The sequence below is a fragment of the Halichoerus grypus genome, chromosome 7, assembly GCF_964656455.1.
Source record: "Halichoerus grypus chromosome 7, mHalGry1.hap1.1, whole genome shotgun sequence".
Lineage (NCBI taxonomy): Eukaryota > Metazoa > Chordata > Mammalia > Carnivora > Phocidae > Halichoerus > Halichoerus grypus.
The window spans coordinates 2,091,007-2,106,627 of record NC_135718.1 but is presented as its reverse complement, the minus strand read 5'-3'; the positions used below and the strand labels follow the sequence as shown (position 1 = coordinate 2,106,627).

Sequence of the window (15,621 nt, the reverse complement as noted above, 5' to 3'; positions counted from 1 at the left end):
TTCTCCCTGAGGTCTCCCTGATAATGCCACAGTTGACCTTTCATCCCCAACAGCTTGCCGGCTGATAGCTGGATAGAGACAAATGTGACCGTGGATGTCAATGGATCCTCTGTCTACAACTTTAAATATCTAATCTTCTTAGATTCAAAATCACGGTTATACGAACTAAAATGGAAGTTCCCAAACATTTGGGTGAGTGTCTAGAAATTTCCGTAGAGGCGGACGAGTGCCTGTGTATCTCCGAGCACCGAGATTATGGGTGTTTTCCACCTTCCTCCAGCACCGAGGCTAGGATTGTATGATCCCCTCCGTCCTCCGGCTAATACCGTTTCCGGTGTAATTCTGTGTCGTTGTGAGTTCTTTGAGTATGGTGATGGTAATGATGATGGTGGTGATTAAGTCACGCTGACAGCCAGCAGATGGGCTGCAGTCGGAACGACTGAGCAGAGCTTCACAGAGGGGCGATCAGGATCGCAGGAGCAGAGTTACGGGGTAGCATGCACGGCCAAGTGCCCGGGACAAAGCTTCGCGGGGGCCGCCTCCCGCGGGCCTGAAGGGGCAGCCCGGGAGCCTGGGCGGATCTGTGGGTACAGGAGGGGCCGCCCCCCGAGCTAGGCTGCACCCACCCAGGCTGAGCCCCAGGAAGGAAGCTCGACAGTCGTGGTGTGCACGGGCTCCGGGGCCACCGGGCAGGGGAGAGGGTGTCGGGGAGAGAGTCCAGCCCTGGAGCCTGCAGACGGCGCGCCGTCATGGGTGAAGACCACTCCTGTGGCCCCGGCGTGGCCGACCATCCAACCCCGTCTTCATGAGGTGAGGCTAATTAATTCAGTCTCGTGTCTGAAACCCAGGGGCTACAACTGTCACTGACCACATGGGGTAACAGGAGCAAGGAAGGGAGAAGAAAATCCACGTAAAAACATGGCACTGCAGACCCCAGCCTTCTCCCCACAGGACTCGGGCTTTGGTTAGCCTCAGCTGTGTGCTGAGTGGGACTCGGGGTGCCTGGGGAGCCCCTGGGGTTCCTGACACTCCCCCCCGTCCCCATGAGACACCAGAAGCATAAATTCCCTTCAGGAATTGAGATAACGCCCCGGCAAGCACAGCCACGACCTTCTCTCCCCCTGGTTTCAGTGCCATGAGGAGTCGAAATGGCCAGGATCCCAGCTTCTATGAACCCGACCAAGACGGTGGGTTCTGCCCTGGGACAACACGGCCTCCAAACTCACCAAGCCTGGGGTGGTAGGGATGAGGTTCATTGAGTATAATAATGAGAGGCACCACTCCCACCTCCCGTTTTTGGGGACCAGAGTCAAGCACCGTGATTCCAGGGAGACAGCTGGTTTGAGGCCAACAGGTGACCCCCCCCTCCAGGACACCACCCAACCTCACAGAGCCTGGTCCCGCGGACGGCACTGTGCCTTCAGCAGGCTGTTCCAGCACTTTGCCAGTCAGCTGCTCTGGGCCACAGGGTTCGTGGGAGTGCAGCGGATTTGGTGGGCATGACCTACTGTGGCAATAACTATCCCTTAAAATGAAGGTCTTGGTCAAGAAGACAGTACGTGGGGAGTTGTGTGGTACATAAGCCATTCTGTAACAGCCTGGACTGTGATGATGCGAAGGGAAGGAGAATCTGCCTCTGAGAGGCTCATTTTTGTGAGGATGAATTGTTCTCCATTAACAATGCGAGGATTTCATGGGATGAAAAGGGGTCTGTGTCGGACACTGAGCAAGAACCAGGTGGTGAGGGAGATGCCACCTGACATTCCCAGGACTGCCCATTTGGTGACCTGGTTATCAGAGCTTCGTATGAAGTGCCTGGGCCGTGCAGACTCCCAGCTCTGGGCCTACCCGGGTCCCCCAACCTCTTCATTGCCCATATCCCAATCTTATGCCTTCCAAACCCCCAACCAGTGGGCCCCCCAGCCCAGCCCACAAATCAGTGTAGATCTGTACCCCAGGCCCCCCCATCTCTCCAAGGAAAGTTTACAGAATGTCCTTCAGTATAGCCCACGCTCCCCCACAGAGATAGGGAAAGCAAAGTGGATTGAGTGATGGTACAAAGCCTGCCAGCTCTCGGGGTGCTGGGGCCCGGGCAGCCAGTGGCCCCCCCGGCCTGACATCTCTCGGGGTGCTGAGGCCCGGGCAGCCAGCGGCCCCCCTGGTCTGACATCTCTCCGGTGCTGCTGGGCAGAGTGCATCCAGCGTGACACCGCCACATGAGAGACTCCCCCGGCACACTGGGGTGGGGGGTGGTCCCAGCTTTCCCGGAGCCATGGCTGCACCTTGTCCAGCGAGCTCCCCATCTCTGCACGGGCGGGGGGGGTCTCCTCCATAGGTGCCTTTCTGAGCCCTGGGGCTAAGAGCTGTTGCTCACAGGTTCTCTGCAGTATCTATACTCACTAGCCTCATTACTCCAATGCCCCATTATAACTAATAATTCTCTCCATTAAATTTCTCTGTTCTGGGCAACCCTCTCTGGTCCCCTCCCTCTTTGGGAGCTTTGTACTATCACTCAGTAAACTTTGCTTCACTGTCACTCAACAAACCTTGCTTTGCTGCCCACAAAAAAAAAAAAAAAAAAAATTGTTCAATTTACAAGGCAGTCTCTACTTCCAGACTGGAGCCTCATGGAGGGTCTGCCTCCTGGCGTCGGCCTCCTGCTCACGCCCTGGATGTCCAACCCCACGGGGTCCCGGCTGGACCTGAGTGAGGCCCCAGCACCCAGAACCAAAACAGAAGCCAAGCTCACAACCCTGGTGCCAAGCCCAGGGCGTGCCCCAAAGAGAGAACCCACCTTGGCCAATTATGTCCTAACACGTGTCGTGGAACTGTCCGAGGACCGGGCAGGTGGGTGAGAACTGGTGTCACCATGCACGGGGACAACTGCAGTCCCTCTGAAGAGATGCTCAGTAAACCACACGATAAATACGCAACAGTTTAGAGGATACGAGGAATTAGCTGGGGTGTTACCAACATGGCGCCACCCAGACCTGGCAGGTTGAAAAGCAAAATTTTTGTTTGTACTTACTCAGCCTTTATGTGTACTCACAAACATTTTTATGAATCTTTCAAAACAGAGTGTCTTAGTTGACAATTTTGCCACTGAAGATGGTGTCAGAAGTCTTCCCACAAAACCACACTGGTTTAAAATATTTATTAATTAAAAAAAATTTTAAATTCTTTTTATACAAAGATGATGAGAAAAATCTCATGCAAACTCTGGGCATACAATAAAAATAACTCAAATATTAATATGATGATTTTGTACAAAATAATTCCATTTTAAGTCGGACCTCCGACAGTGCAGCCGCCGTCTCCAGGCCCGGCTCCCCTCGGGGATGAGGCGATCCCCCTCAGACTCCTGCAGGGGGTCCAGGGTCCACGTGTGAAAATGCTCACGGTTGTCACTATGATTGATGATGAATATCCTATTGCTACTACTCAGAACACGGGACCGAGACCTAACACATTCGCGTAAGGAGCTCAGAATCGAAGGAACGCACAAAAGTTTTCAGAAAAGTTTCAGATAATCGGCTCAACTCATGGAAATGCCGGGAGATGGTTATAGATGTTTCTGCTTAGTTACAAACCTGCAGTGGATTTATAATTTGTATATATTACAAGTAATTTGCATAATTAAAATAATTAAGGGAGCAACCTATCATGGCAGTTAGAAATGCATCAAACTCGGAACGTCGTACAAAAGAGAGCTTCAATATGAAACAGTAATCCTCTGAGAACTGCGTGCAGTCCCTGCCCGGCGACCGCGCGGACACCCGCACCCCCTCGCCGCGCCCCCTCCACTCTGCACCTGTCTTATTGCACTCCTTACACACTCATCTCATTTTCCGTAGCCTGAGTCTGTTCTCCTTGTCCCGTTTCTTAAGAATAAGGATGAATTGGTTGAAAAAATGCTCCTGGTCCTTCTTTTTTTGAACAAGTCGAAACCTCTGATCCCGGCCATACTTCTCCGCAAACTCCTTAAATGTGGTCCTGAAAAACAAGAGCTTTCCTGAGACCCCCCTGCCCCGGGGGTGAGTTCGATGCTTCCCGAACACCACAGGCTGGCATCCCCTGAGGGGGCAGACAGCCCCTTCCACCAGACCTGGCTGTCGTTCCGCCGCAGGGAGAGGACATGGGGCAGGATGTGGGGCAGGTGGGGACAGGGTCGGGATGTGGGGCAGGCCAGGGACAGGGTTGGGACATGGGGCAGGCCGGGGACAGGGGCAGGTCGTGGGGCAGGTAACGGACTGAAGGCCGTAGCTGTGGGCCTCTCACACCTGCCCCGCCTGCTCCTGTATGGGCTTCACTTCCCAGGAAGGAGCGCAGGATCCTGAGCCCACTGAACTCCCTTATGGCTGCATCTCACCCTCTGGAGGTGAGCCGGCTCTCCTGCCTCTTTGGCCTCCGTCACCCGGAGCTGGCCACCGCCCACCTGCGCCCACCACTGCCCTGGCCACATGGGTCCCCTGTTGTCCCTGGCTTTCACGCTCTCCCTTGCTTCTGCATGCACCGCCACTGGAAGTCGGCATGTCTTGTTCGGGGAACCTCGCCCTACAGACAGGGTGCTTCACGGCCCTTGTCGTGGTCACCACCACAGTAAGCCCATTTACTCTGCCACCCCCTCCATTGGCAGCATTGCTATCCACTTCGTTCCCCACTGAAAGTCCCGAATGTTTGGCCCAGTGGCCGGCGTGTAGACGTCCCCCAATATCAACTGAACGGATCCAGGGCTGTGGGGCCAGGGAGTCCAATACAAGGTCGGGCGGCTCACAGGGCAAGCTGGGGACGTCCCTTACAGGGACAAAGCGCACCATGGCGAGCACTGGGTCCCCGGGTCCCCCTCCTCCCTGGCTTGAGCTTGCAGCAGGAACAGGCCCCGGAGAGCTAAGTGGCAGACAGCACCCGGGCTGCCCGTGCTCGGCCCAGGGGACCCTCCGATTCCCCCATTTCTCTTCGCAGAGAACTTTATATTCCGTGCGGACATTAAATTGTTGTATTGAATGGTTATAATGTATTAGCTTTTTTATACCCGAACAACAAGACTGCACGGACAGGGCTGTGAGGACCCGGATTCATCCCCTGTGGTCGCCAAGCTCCCTCTTCCTCCTCCAGTGTCACTGTCCCCCTGGTCACACGCTGGGGTCCTGCCTGCTCACGGGCTTCTCAGAAAGAAATCACTTCTCTCCTGTGCTCTCTTCCCTTCTTCCCTCTTTCCTCCTTGCTGTGGACGGAAGGCACTTGTCCCCCAGAATCGTATGTTGACCTCTCCTAAGCCCCAGGTACTGGAATCAGGAGGGGGGGCCCTAGGGATGAGGGTGGTGCCCCTATGATGGGGACGACTGCCCTTGCAAAAGGGACCCCAGATTGCCCCCTACTCCTTCCCCATGGGGGACACAGAGGGAAGACAGCCATCTAGGGGCCAGGATGGGCCTCACCAGACCCCACACCACCAGAGCCCTCTTTTCGACTTCCAGCCTCCAGAACTATGAGAAAGAATTCTGTGTTGCTTAAGGCCCCTGGTTTGTATTTGTAATTTGTTACGCAGCCTAAATGAACTAAGACCCATTTTCCTTTCTTCCTTCCAAGATGAGAATTACAGGGGCTTGTTACTTTCTTCACTTGTGTGGGTAGCAGCCTAAGCATTTTCCAGTTAGGGGTTGGCAGAGATCCTGTCTGCAAGGTCCTACTCTGGGCACTTCCAAAAAGAAGCGTCCCTGGAAAGAAAGGGAGAGTTATAAATCCGTGGCCCCACAGCCATGCCCAAGGGGACAGCCTGGTTTCTGTTGGCCCTTGTGAACTGTCCAGTGGGCCTGGGGAGGCCCCTGAGTCATGGGCACAGCATCCCCATCTTCCCTCTGGCAGCTGGGGACACAGCCCACCTGTATGTGAGGGAGGGGGCCTTCAAGAAGGATCACAGAGTGCAGATCCCATAGCCTGGCCAGCAGCCCAAGGAGAGGTCGCTTGTGGCTCCTGGCCCCATCCCAAGACCCCGAGAGCTGGGCAGGGTTGGGGGCTCGCTCTGGGGCTGGCTCTGTGGCTGTGGGGACAGGGTCAGAGCTGCTGAGCTCTGAGAGGCTACCTCCAGGGACGCTCAGATGGCCTGTGCTTATTAGCTCACCTGGCCATCCAGGGTGCAGTGACTTGAACTGCACGATTCTACTAGGACGCCTAGGGGACAGTAGGAAGAAAAGGTCAGGAAGTCAGAAAAAGTCTTGAAAATGTTGCAGAATCAGCTATTTTGACATAAAAATAGCTTAGTAATCATAAAAGGACATATGCACTGTAGTCACTCATTTTCCCTGTGTGTGTGTGTGTGTGTGTGTGTGTGTGTGTGATCTTTCTCCTAATTGCTCAATGCATTCTGAATATTTTCTCCTTTGTCTTCATAATGGGAGGGGAAATGTGTTGGCTTATTGTTAATATTTCACCAATGGACAGACCAAGAATATTACCTAAATGTTGTTGATGATGATGTTGGTGATGGTGATGATGATGGTGGTGGTGATGATGCTGATGGTGGTGATGATGATGATGGTGGTGATGGTGATGATGATGGTGAAGGTGATGGTGGTGATGGTGATGGTGATGGTGATGATGGTGATGATGGTGGTGGTGATTACAGTGGTGGTGATTATGGTGATGGTGATGATGGTGATGGTGGTGATGATGGTGGTGATGATGGTGATGGTGGTGATGATGCTGATGGTGGTGATGATGATGGTGATGATGATGGTGATGGTGATTATGGTGATGGTGACAATGGTGATGGTGATGATGGTGAAGGTGATGGTGATGATGGTGATAGTGCTGGTGATGGTGATGATGGTGATGATGTTGATGGTGGTGATGATGGTGATGGTGGTGATGATGATGGTGATCATGGTGATCATGGTGGTGATGATGATGGTGATGATGGTGATGGTGGTGGTGGTGATGGTGACGACGGGCATCCCCTTCACCAAGCTCCTTCCAGCTACCAGGCGCTATGTTTGCTTCCCTGCCCGCCCCCCACCCCAAGGAGCCTGCTGCAGCTGAGGCCAGCAGCTCAGGCAGGTGCAATGCCTCACCCCACTGCAGGGCTTAGGAGGGGCTGAGCAGGCTGTGCCCTGAGGCAGGGGCTCCAGACCAACTCCTCTCTCCTAGGGTCACCATGTGGGGGACACAGAAAAGCCAGTGTTCTCACCTCTAACAGTAGAAAATCACAATTTACAAATGTTTAGATGCACATTTGCTTTTCTAGATTAGCATTTTGTGATGGGGATAATTCATGCTACATTTTCTCCCATTCAGAAAATATCTGCCTTTTAAATACTTGCAGTTTTATAAGGACCATGTACCCAACATCCAATTACTTACTGACCAGAAGAACTAAACAATTATCGATCAAAATATGGGAGCCTGGGGTCTGCATTGAAAGCAACATCAATTAACATCTACTTAAAAAATAATGTTGCATTTATGCATTAGTATTAAAATACTAATGCATAAATGTCCATTTAGACATGATATCCCAACCCTCAAATAAAAATAAACCCAAATCATTTTTGCTTATAAAAGTTATAGTTCTATAATTCTAAAAGTAGTACATGTTCACTACTTTTTAAAATATCGGTCGATGAAAGCTAATTTTTAAGAACAGTTGAGTCCATGTGCTTTTCTAATTTCTGACGTCTAGTTTCCCACCGGTTTGCTTTATTTTGTGGGAGTAATGCCAGGTTATTTTAGGTGCATTTTGGCAGCAAGTTTGCTTGGCCCCTTTGCCCTGATGTGTGCACCTTCTGTCTACATCCCGGCCGACTGGGGAGGCGTCCGGAACCAATGGGGTTGGTGGGGTTTATGTTACGGCTGCTATCTGCTGTGTTCTGCATTTTAGTCTCTGATCCCTCGTTCTGAAGTTATACCTCCTCTCTGAGTGCTGACCTACTGATTAGTTATTAAGACCATGGAGTCGGGGCTGCCAGGCTGGAAAACCAGGTGGCGGGGCAGCAGAACAGAGAGACTGTGGCGCGGGTGGGGGGCGAAGGGCGTGGGGCGCTGCAGCCGCGGCGGGGCGGCAGGCTCACTCACCCACAACACGGGAGGAGGCGGGCTTCCCTCCCCAGCGGGTCTCCGCTGTTACACTTGTGCTGTCTAGGGCACGTGAGGGTACGCGGTTTAAGGGAAACGACTGTAAAAGCCCTCCTGCGGTCACGGGCAGGTGTCCAGCCCTGGAGGTTGTGTCTGTCTCCATACCTGGGTGACACTTTAGATTCCTCCAGAAGTTTTTTGAATTCTTCTTTGGCTAGCAGCAGTTTGCTTTTCTTTTCCTTGTACTCTTCTTTTATCCTTGTCTTGACAAACTGTTCAAATATCTTAAAACACACACACAAGACAAGTATTACAAGGTTGCACATCAGAAATGAAATCTTGGGTTTCAAACACCAACACAAGGGACACCTGGGTGGCTCAGATGGTTAAGCGTCTGCCTTCGGCTCAGGTCACGATCCCAGGGTCCTGGGATCGAGTCCCGCATCAGGCTCCCTGCTAGGTGGGGAGCCTGCTTCTCCCTCTGCCGCTGCCTCTCTCTATCTCTCTCTCTGACTCTCATGAATAAATAAATAAAACAAAACAAAAAAAATTTAAAAAAAAAAAAAAAAAAAAAAAAAACACCAACACAAAAGAACAGGGAGAGAATCTGTGGTTACGCCTTTCTATCCCGTAGTGGCTGGGGTTGAAGCCACAGCCTTTCAGTGAGGCACCCTCAGCATCGTGAGACAAGTGTCTAGAAAAGTAAGCCTGGGTCCTCACGAGGCGCCGTCTCGGGGCCACACACTGACTGAGCCCTGCCCGTGGAGGCGAGGGACGGGCGGCGACAACCCTCCCCGGAGGCTGTGGGAGCTGCTGACGGTCCAGGCGCCTGGCTCTGCTGCCCCTGTGGTTCTGGTTTGGGAACACCGTGAGCAGCTCATACACTGGCCGACTGTCACACCGCCGCTGGTAGTCCCAATAACACGTGAGATTGTGTAATTTCTTCTAGTCAGTTCCTACAGGAACGTAATTGGCATTTGGGTCTCCAAATGTGATTTTACCTTTGTGAAAACAAAGTTGACCTGGCATCTCTGGCTCCCCACCCTCTAATCCCCAAGAAGACCACCTCTGAGTGTGGGGGTCTGGTCATCAGGGGGCTCGTGTGGACACAGCAAGCCTGTCCTGGGGGGTCATGGAGCCTCCAGGTGAACACGCTTAACCCTCAGATGCCACTCTAACCCCAGTCTGACAAGAAGTGGGTTTTGAAAGCTAACAGGAGAACCCCATTCCCTAGCCCAAAGGGTATGGGTATTGTCTGGCAGGCAGGTGCATCCGTGACTCCAGGACTGTATCTCTTGCAAACTGGCAGCCGACGCAGTCCCATGACACCGGGGAACCTGTCTGCAGCGGTCCCCGGAAGGATCCTCCCTCGCCAGGACGGAGGCGGCTCATTGTTCTAATATCAGAATGTTGTCATTTATAAACCAGAGCCTAAAGGAGGTGGAGACAGCTGTTTAATTAATAATGCTATCGGAGCCTCAAGAGCATTAAAAAGAAAATACTGGAGATAATTTACATGTGCGTGCAGACATAAATAAAAAGATCAATAAAAATTGCACATGTGATCATGGAAGGCCAATAAACAGCACTTCTGTACCAACCCAGTCAATGGCTGTGGCAGGCATTAGAGTCTGACCCGAGGGCTCTGGGGTGGGGGTCTCCCGCACGCCTGCCCTGGTGCGGGAGGCGGGATGTGCCCCCACGGCCACTGCAGGAGGGCGCTCACCGGCTTTCAGTAACCACAAGCTTATAGGGTTGCAAATACCAAATGCCACTCTCCTCTGGACGCTCAGCCTCAACAAGAAGCACCAGGAACAGGACTTAAACTGAAAGGGCGTGCATATATGTTAAAGTAAGAATAGGATCCGCACCTCCAAGGCAAGTGGTGTGAGTTGTCTTATAATTTAGACTCATAAAAAAGGTGAAGAAGTGTTATTATCCAAATAAAAGCATGTGGCTCCATCATTAGCCAGAGTTTTGCTCTATTAACTTGAAATCTGGCCAGAAGAAACCCTGCCTGCCCGAGGGGTCAGAGGCTGCGGGGAGACCTGCTTCTCGGATGCCTGAACCACTCACCCAGCGAACCCGATTTCTCTGCTCATCTTTGCTCTGTTGTTCTATTTATGCTGCTCTAATTTAATGTGTCAGGGTTTCTTCCCTCTTTGACAAATTATGCGACTTTCATTCAAAGTAGGGCATGGCTTTTTAAAAGAGATACCATCTGCCATTACCTCCTTATGGCGTGATCTACCATAATAAAAAGGAAACACTATCTGTTACCGTGGAGATGGGTCTGATGAGCGCTGCCCGACCCCGACTCTGCTTGGGCTCAGTTACCTCCTTTGCAGCCCCCCGTGGTAGGACCGGGTTTTTGGATGGTCCAAATATTGCTTCCTTCAGCAGCACAGCTCCCATGAGCATGGGAACCGCAACACTTCCCCTGGATCGCTGGCGGTTTGTCGCCCACACATAGGCATTCAATCGGAGGGCTCCTGGTGCTGCGTGCCTGGGCTCCCAGCGAGGCCACTCCCCGCTTTTCCTCATCGGGCCTCGGGGCAAGCTGCAGGCTGGTGACACAGGCCTGCAGTGTCCTCGGGGTGGCTTCCCGGGGTGTTTGAGGGAGTTCTTGGTGTGAGCTGACATTCCAGTCCGACCAGTCTGCAGAGTGCACGTGCAGGTGCGGGCCCGAGGTCCCAGCCCGGGCGGGCGGGGCACCGGCTGCTGTGGCCGGAAGTACAGCTCGGCAGTGCCGCCCACCCGGGTCAAGAGGAGCCCGCTCAACACAACAGCCCCCTGAGCCCGGTGTATGCCTCGCACTCAGGGACGGGACGTAAGCGTGAGATCATAAACGGGCCTGTTCTTTGAGGGTCAGGCGGGGAGCCTCACTTCCTCCTCTTCCTTCAAAGGGCTAATGGTCTCTCAAAACCCCATGAACTGGAGAGGACAGTGCTGACCGTGACCGGCGGCGAAAGCAGTCTACAGATGTGCTGACGGTCCGCAGATGTTAGCAAGCACGCGGGTCTGCACCGCGGCGGGAAAACAAGCAAGCTTCTCCGTGTGGTCATAGTCGAGGAGTCGGACTTTCTGGTCTTTAATATTGCAACAAAAGGGTGAAATATGACCTACGATTAAAGCCTGCAGTTTTCTTTGGAGTCTATGTATATAATCTAACCTCATCTGACTCTGTAACCTTTTTTTGCTTTTTTTTTTTGGAGCCACTGCTAACACATTTCACACATTTTCAAATGTTTCTTTCTGGAAAATACAGCTCAGCTGGAATACAGCAAAAGGATCATTAATTTTAAGTTCGTGAAAGATCCACGTTCTGTATTCTACTGTGGCCAATCTAGGACCATCCCAACCACGAGCCTGCACCGGGGGGAAGGGGGTTCCGCCACTGCCAGGACCGTCAGGGTCCGCAGGCCCAAGGCTCTGCCTGGATGGCCCTTCCCTGATCATCCCGGTGCGTGCTTGAAGGAACTTCATGCCACAACAGAATGCAACATTAAATAGCCCTTTCTGGCCCTGGCCCAGGCCTTCCCAGACTCTGCGGTGTGACCATGCAGGCCGTGGTGACCGAGCCCACCGCTGAGATGACTCTCGGGCCTTCTCTGTTTTCAGTGGCTGTTCTTGATGACCCACTCTCCATGTGCATCACTTCATACTCCAAGGGTAGAGGGAGGGAGAGGTGGGACTGGCACAGGAACCAGGGAGAAGGAAATCCGGATCTTCTGCAACTGATGTCAGGGCCCTTCTGTCTGGGCTCCAGGGACCACCCAGATCCCGGAGGGCTGTGCAAGCTTGCACCTCATGGCCTTAGCTCCTCCCCTGGCAGTCAGCACCTCCCATCCTCTGTCTGTCTGCCTCACCTGGGAAGCAGTACTGGCTCCGTGACCTGCTTTGTCAACAAGCCCGGCCAGAGCCGTCAGGTGAAGCTGTCCTCTGACCCATTCCTGCGCTTTCTGGGGACCCGCTTTCTAGAACTTCCATCTCATACATGTGCTCCTACCGTTCCCTGGGCCCTCTTCTCCTTCACTGTTATCATATAAGACCTTAAGTCTCCTGAACACACTCATCCGGGGTGTGGCCAGTGTCCCCAGCATGTGCCTTCTCATGTCTGAATGGGAGGATCTGTCCTATGGGGTCACCACCAGATGGTTCGCTAGGAACAGTTAGGGACAGCTTCCTCTGTCCGGTCACTGCTCCTGTGCAAGCTCACAAGTGAGCGTGCACTCCGTCTGCAGCCTTCCCCCTGACAACAGGAACTCGACAGTCACCTGTGCATCAGCAGGCACCTCCGGGGGTGCGCCACGCTGGTGCTGCGCGTGCAGAGCCCGCCACCACGCCTCGCCCCCGCGTTACCTGTTTCCGCTCCTCAGAGTTTAGCAGGAGGTAGCGTGGATCAAAGACGATTTTATGTAATTCTTTCTCCCACGTAGAAAACGCTGACACCTGAAGAAACATATTCAATAGAGTTGCTTTTAGCATCTAAGGCTGAGCCTGAACTCGTGCTGAAATGATCAATGGTGGAAAACAGCATTAAGGTACCGTGGGCTCAGTGACACGGCTTGTATGGAAGCCTTACGCACGTCCAACTCTCTAGGAAATCGATACTTAGAGCATTAGAAAATTTAATTTCTACACTCATGACACTATTTCTTCCTTGGATTTCTTCCAGGGCCGTGCGCCTCTGATCTGAAGCCCCGGTTATGTCCGGGGAGCTGGGGCATTCTGGAATGTCACATCTTGAAAGCAGAAGTGTTTGTGAGAATTTTCAGAACATCGAGGGCCATGACAGGGCGCAACTTCTTGCCAATAGTCTGAGTTTAGCATAATTTTAGTTGATTTTTAAATCAATATTTAAACCTTTTAGGTAGGTCATTTTTTTAAACACACTATTTTACTTTACAATAGTTTTAGATTTACAGAAAAGTTACAAGAATATTACAAGGTGACATGTCCTACCCAGTTTCCCATACTCTTAACACCTTACATTGGTATGTACGCTAGATTCGTCTACACTATTGTTAACCAAGGTCCACACTTCAGACTTCTTTAGTTTTAACCTAGGTTTGTTTTTCTTGCTAGGGTCCCACCCAGGACACCACATGACAGCATCGCATCTCCTGAGGCCCCTCTGGGCTGTGACCGTTTCTAGACTTTCCCTGCTGTTTTGACCTTAATGGTTTTGAGGAGTGCTTGGCCAGGTATGTTGTAAGACGCCCCTCTACTGGATTGATCTCAGCTTTGCTCATGATTAGTCAGGGGTTCTGGGTTCTGGGGGAAGATGCCCCTCTACTGGACTGATCTCAGCTTTGCTCATGATTAGTCGGGGGTTCTGGGTTCTAGGGGAAGACACCCCTCTACTAGACTGATCTCAGCTTTGCTCATTAGTCGGGGGTTCTGGGTTCTGGGGGAAGATGCCCCTCTACTGGACTGATCTCAGCTTTGCTCATGATTAGTCGGGGGTTCTGGGTTCTAGGGGAAGACGCCCCTCTACTGCACTAATCTCAGCTTTGCTCATGATTAGTCAGGGGTTCTGGGTTCTAGAGGAAGACGCCCCTCTACTGGACTGATCTCAGCTTTGCTCATGATTAGTCAGGGGTTCTGGGTTCTGGGGGAAGATGCCCCTCTACTGGACTGATCTCAGCTTTGCTCATGATTAGTCAGGGGTTCTGGGTTCTGGGGGAAGACGCTCCTCTACTGGACTGATCTCAGCTTTGCTCATGATTAGTCAGGGGTTCTGGGTTCTAGGGGAAGACACCCCTCTACTAGACTGATCTCAGCTTTGCTCATGATTAGTCGGGGGTTCTGGGTTCTGGGGGAGGATGCCCCTGTACTGGATTGATCTCAGCTTTGCTCGATTAGTCGGGGGTTCTCGGTTCTGGGGGAGGAGCCCAGAGCCAGGTGCCACTGTCACCACAACCCCTCAAGGTACTTACTGTCACCATGACTTCCGGCAGGTCGGAGTTAGCCCCAGCCTCCTGGCTGAGGTTGCACTCCCCGGATCTGTCCTCCACAAATTTACTCTCTGTCCCCGTTCCGTGCTGTGCTACTGGGTGGGGAGTCACTTTGTGCAACCCACGCTCAGGGCTACGTTCTACCTCTTGGGGGACTATGTATCCAAATATAGCTTATTTGGAATTTTGAATGGGATGTTCACCCATTCTCTCACATTTACTTCTTCACTCCATCACTTACATGTACCACTACACACTCGTGGCTATTTATTCATAATCTGGGTGATAATCCAATATGACTTTATGCTTTTGCTGAAATGGTTCCAGCTTTGGCCATGGGGAGTTTTGCTGCCTGACTCCTGTGTTCCTTTGGCTACCCCATCATTTTGGGGTGGGGCACTTCCTTATTTCCTGGAACTTCAGGGTACTCCAGCCTCGTCTCGTGTCTCTCCCGCCTCAGCCCTAGAATCAGACAATTCTCTGGGAATCCCAGTTCCTCCTGTTGCAGGACGAAGCAGACACCGCGATCTGGGCTGAGTGTGCCCGTTGCTGTGGGATGTGCAGCTTCTAGCTTCTCCCCACTGACAGAGCAAGGAAATATTTAAGTCATTTACAGAATAATGTATTCACTTAAAAACATTGACTAAATATTGACTCTGCATTAGGCTCCGCACTGCATGCTGAGGACTCAGAGGAAGTCAGGCTCCCCGACACCAAAAAGCCCACGGTCTGGGCTCAGGCGGATAAATAAGCTAATAGTCTCCTGGGAGGCACCTGGGCCCCAGCGGAGATGTGCCTGGGTGCTGAGGGGTCCCTCCACCAGCCTGGGGATAAGTCTCCAGAGCAGCGACTTTTCTGGAACGTGGACACTCATCGAAGTCCTGAAGGGATGGGAGCACATCTGGAAGGGGCTATCTGGGGTGAAAAGGCCACGTTCCTGAGCTGGGGGAACATGGGAGCTGCAGGGGGGGAGCAGGGCTGGGGGTGAAGGAGCCCAGGAGGAGCTGGGAAGAGGTGGGAGAGTCCCAGGCAGACTGAGGAAGCCGTGCCTTATCTCGAGAGCCACAGTCCCACGTCACGTGCATGTTAGGAAGGGCTACTCTGGGGCCTGGGTGGGAAATGAGCCCCTGGGCAAGAGGAGAGGGGATGCTAACTGGCAGCTTACAGCCCATTCACCCTCTTATTTTGCACACGTTAAAGTATTCCCGGGAACTTGGTGATGGGTATTGAGGAGGGCACGTTCTGCATGGAGCACTGGGTGTTATGCACAATGAATCATGGAACACTACATCTAAAACTAATGATGTAATGTATGGGGATTAACATAACAATAAGGTGCTTTACTTGGTACAGCATAATTTATGGTTTTGTTTTGTTTTTTTAACTGACACTTTCTATCTCTCCTAATAAAAATAAAGCCCCCTTTTTAATATTCATGAGCTCTGTTCTTGGACAGGATGACCCAGGCTCTACGCAGAGACTTTCTTCCAAGGACTGAGAACATGATAAAATGTGGGCACTGGGGCAGGGATTCCCTGGGGAAGCGTCCAGGCCGACTGACCCCAGGGTTCTCCGGCTCCTGACCACAGTG

General features: G+C 52.4%; 1 protein-coding gene across 1 annotated transcript in view; it reads right to left on the bottom strand.

Annotated features, from left to right (window-relative positions):
- Positions 1-3,145: 3,145 nt before the first annotated feature.
- TCERG1L (transcription elongation regulator 1 like) overlaps positions 3,146-15,621 on the bottom strand; it is a 192,571-nt gene continuing 180,095 nt past the window's right edge. Inside the window, exons 10-12 of the mRNA XM_036070130.1 lie at positions 12,433-12,522; positions 8,236-8,354; positions 3,146-3,993 (exon numbers count right to left, since the gene is read on the bottom strand). Coding sequence (XP_035926023.1) covers positions 3,837-3,993; positions 8,236-8,354; positions 12,433-12,522 — 366 coding nt within the window. The 3' untranslated portion in view covers positions 3,146-3,836. The remainder of the gene's footprint in view (positions 3,994-8,235; positions 8,355-12,432; positions 12,523-15,621) is intronic.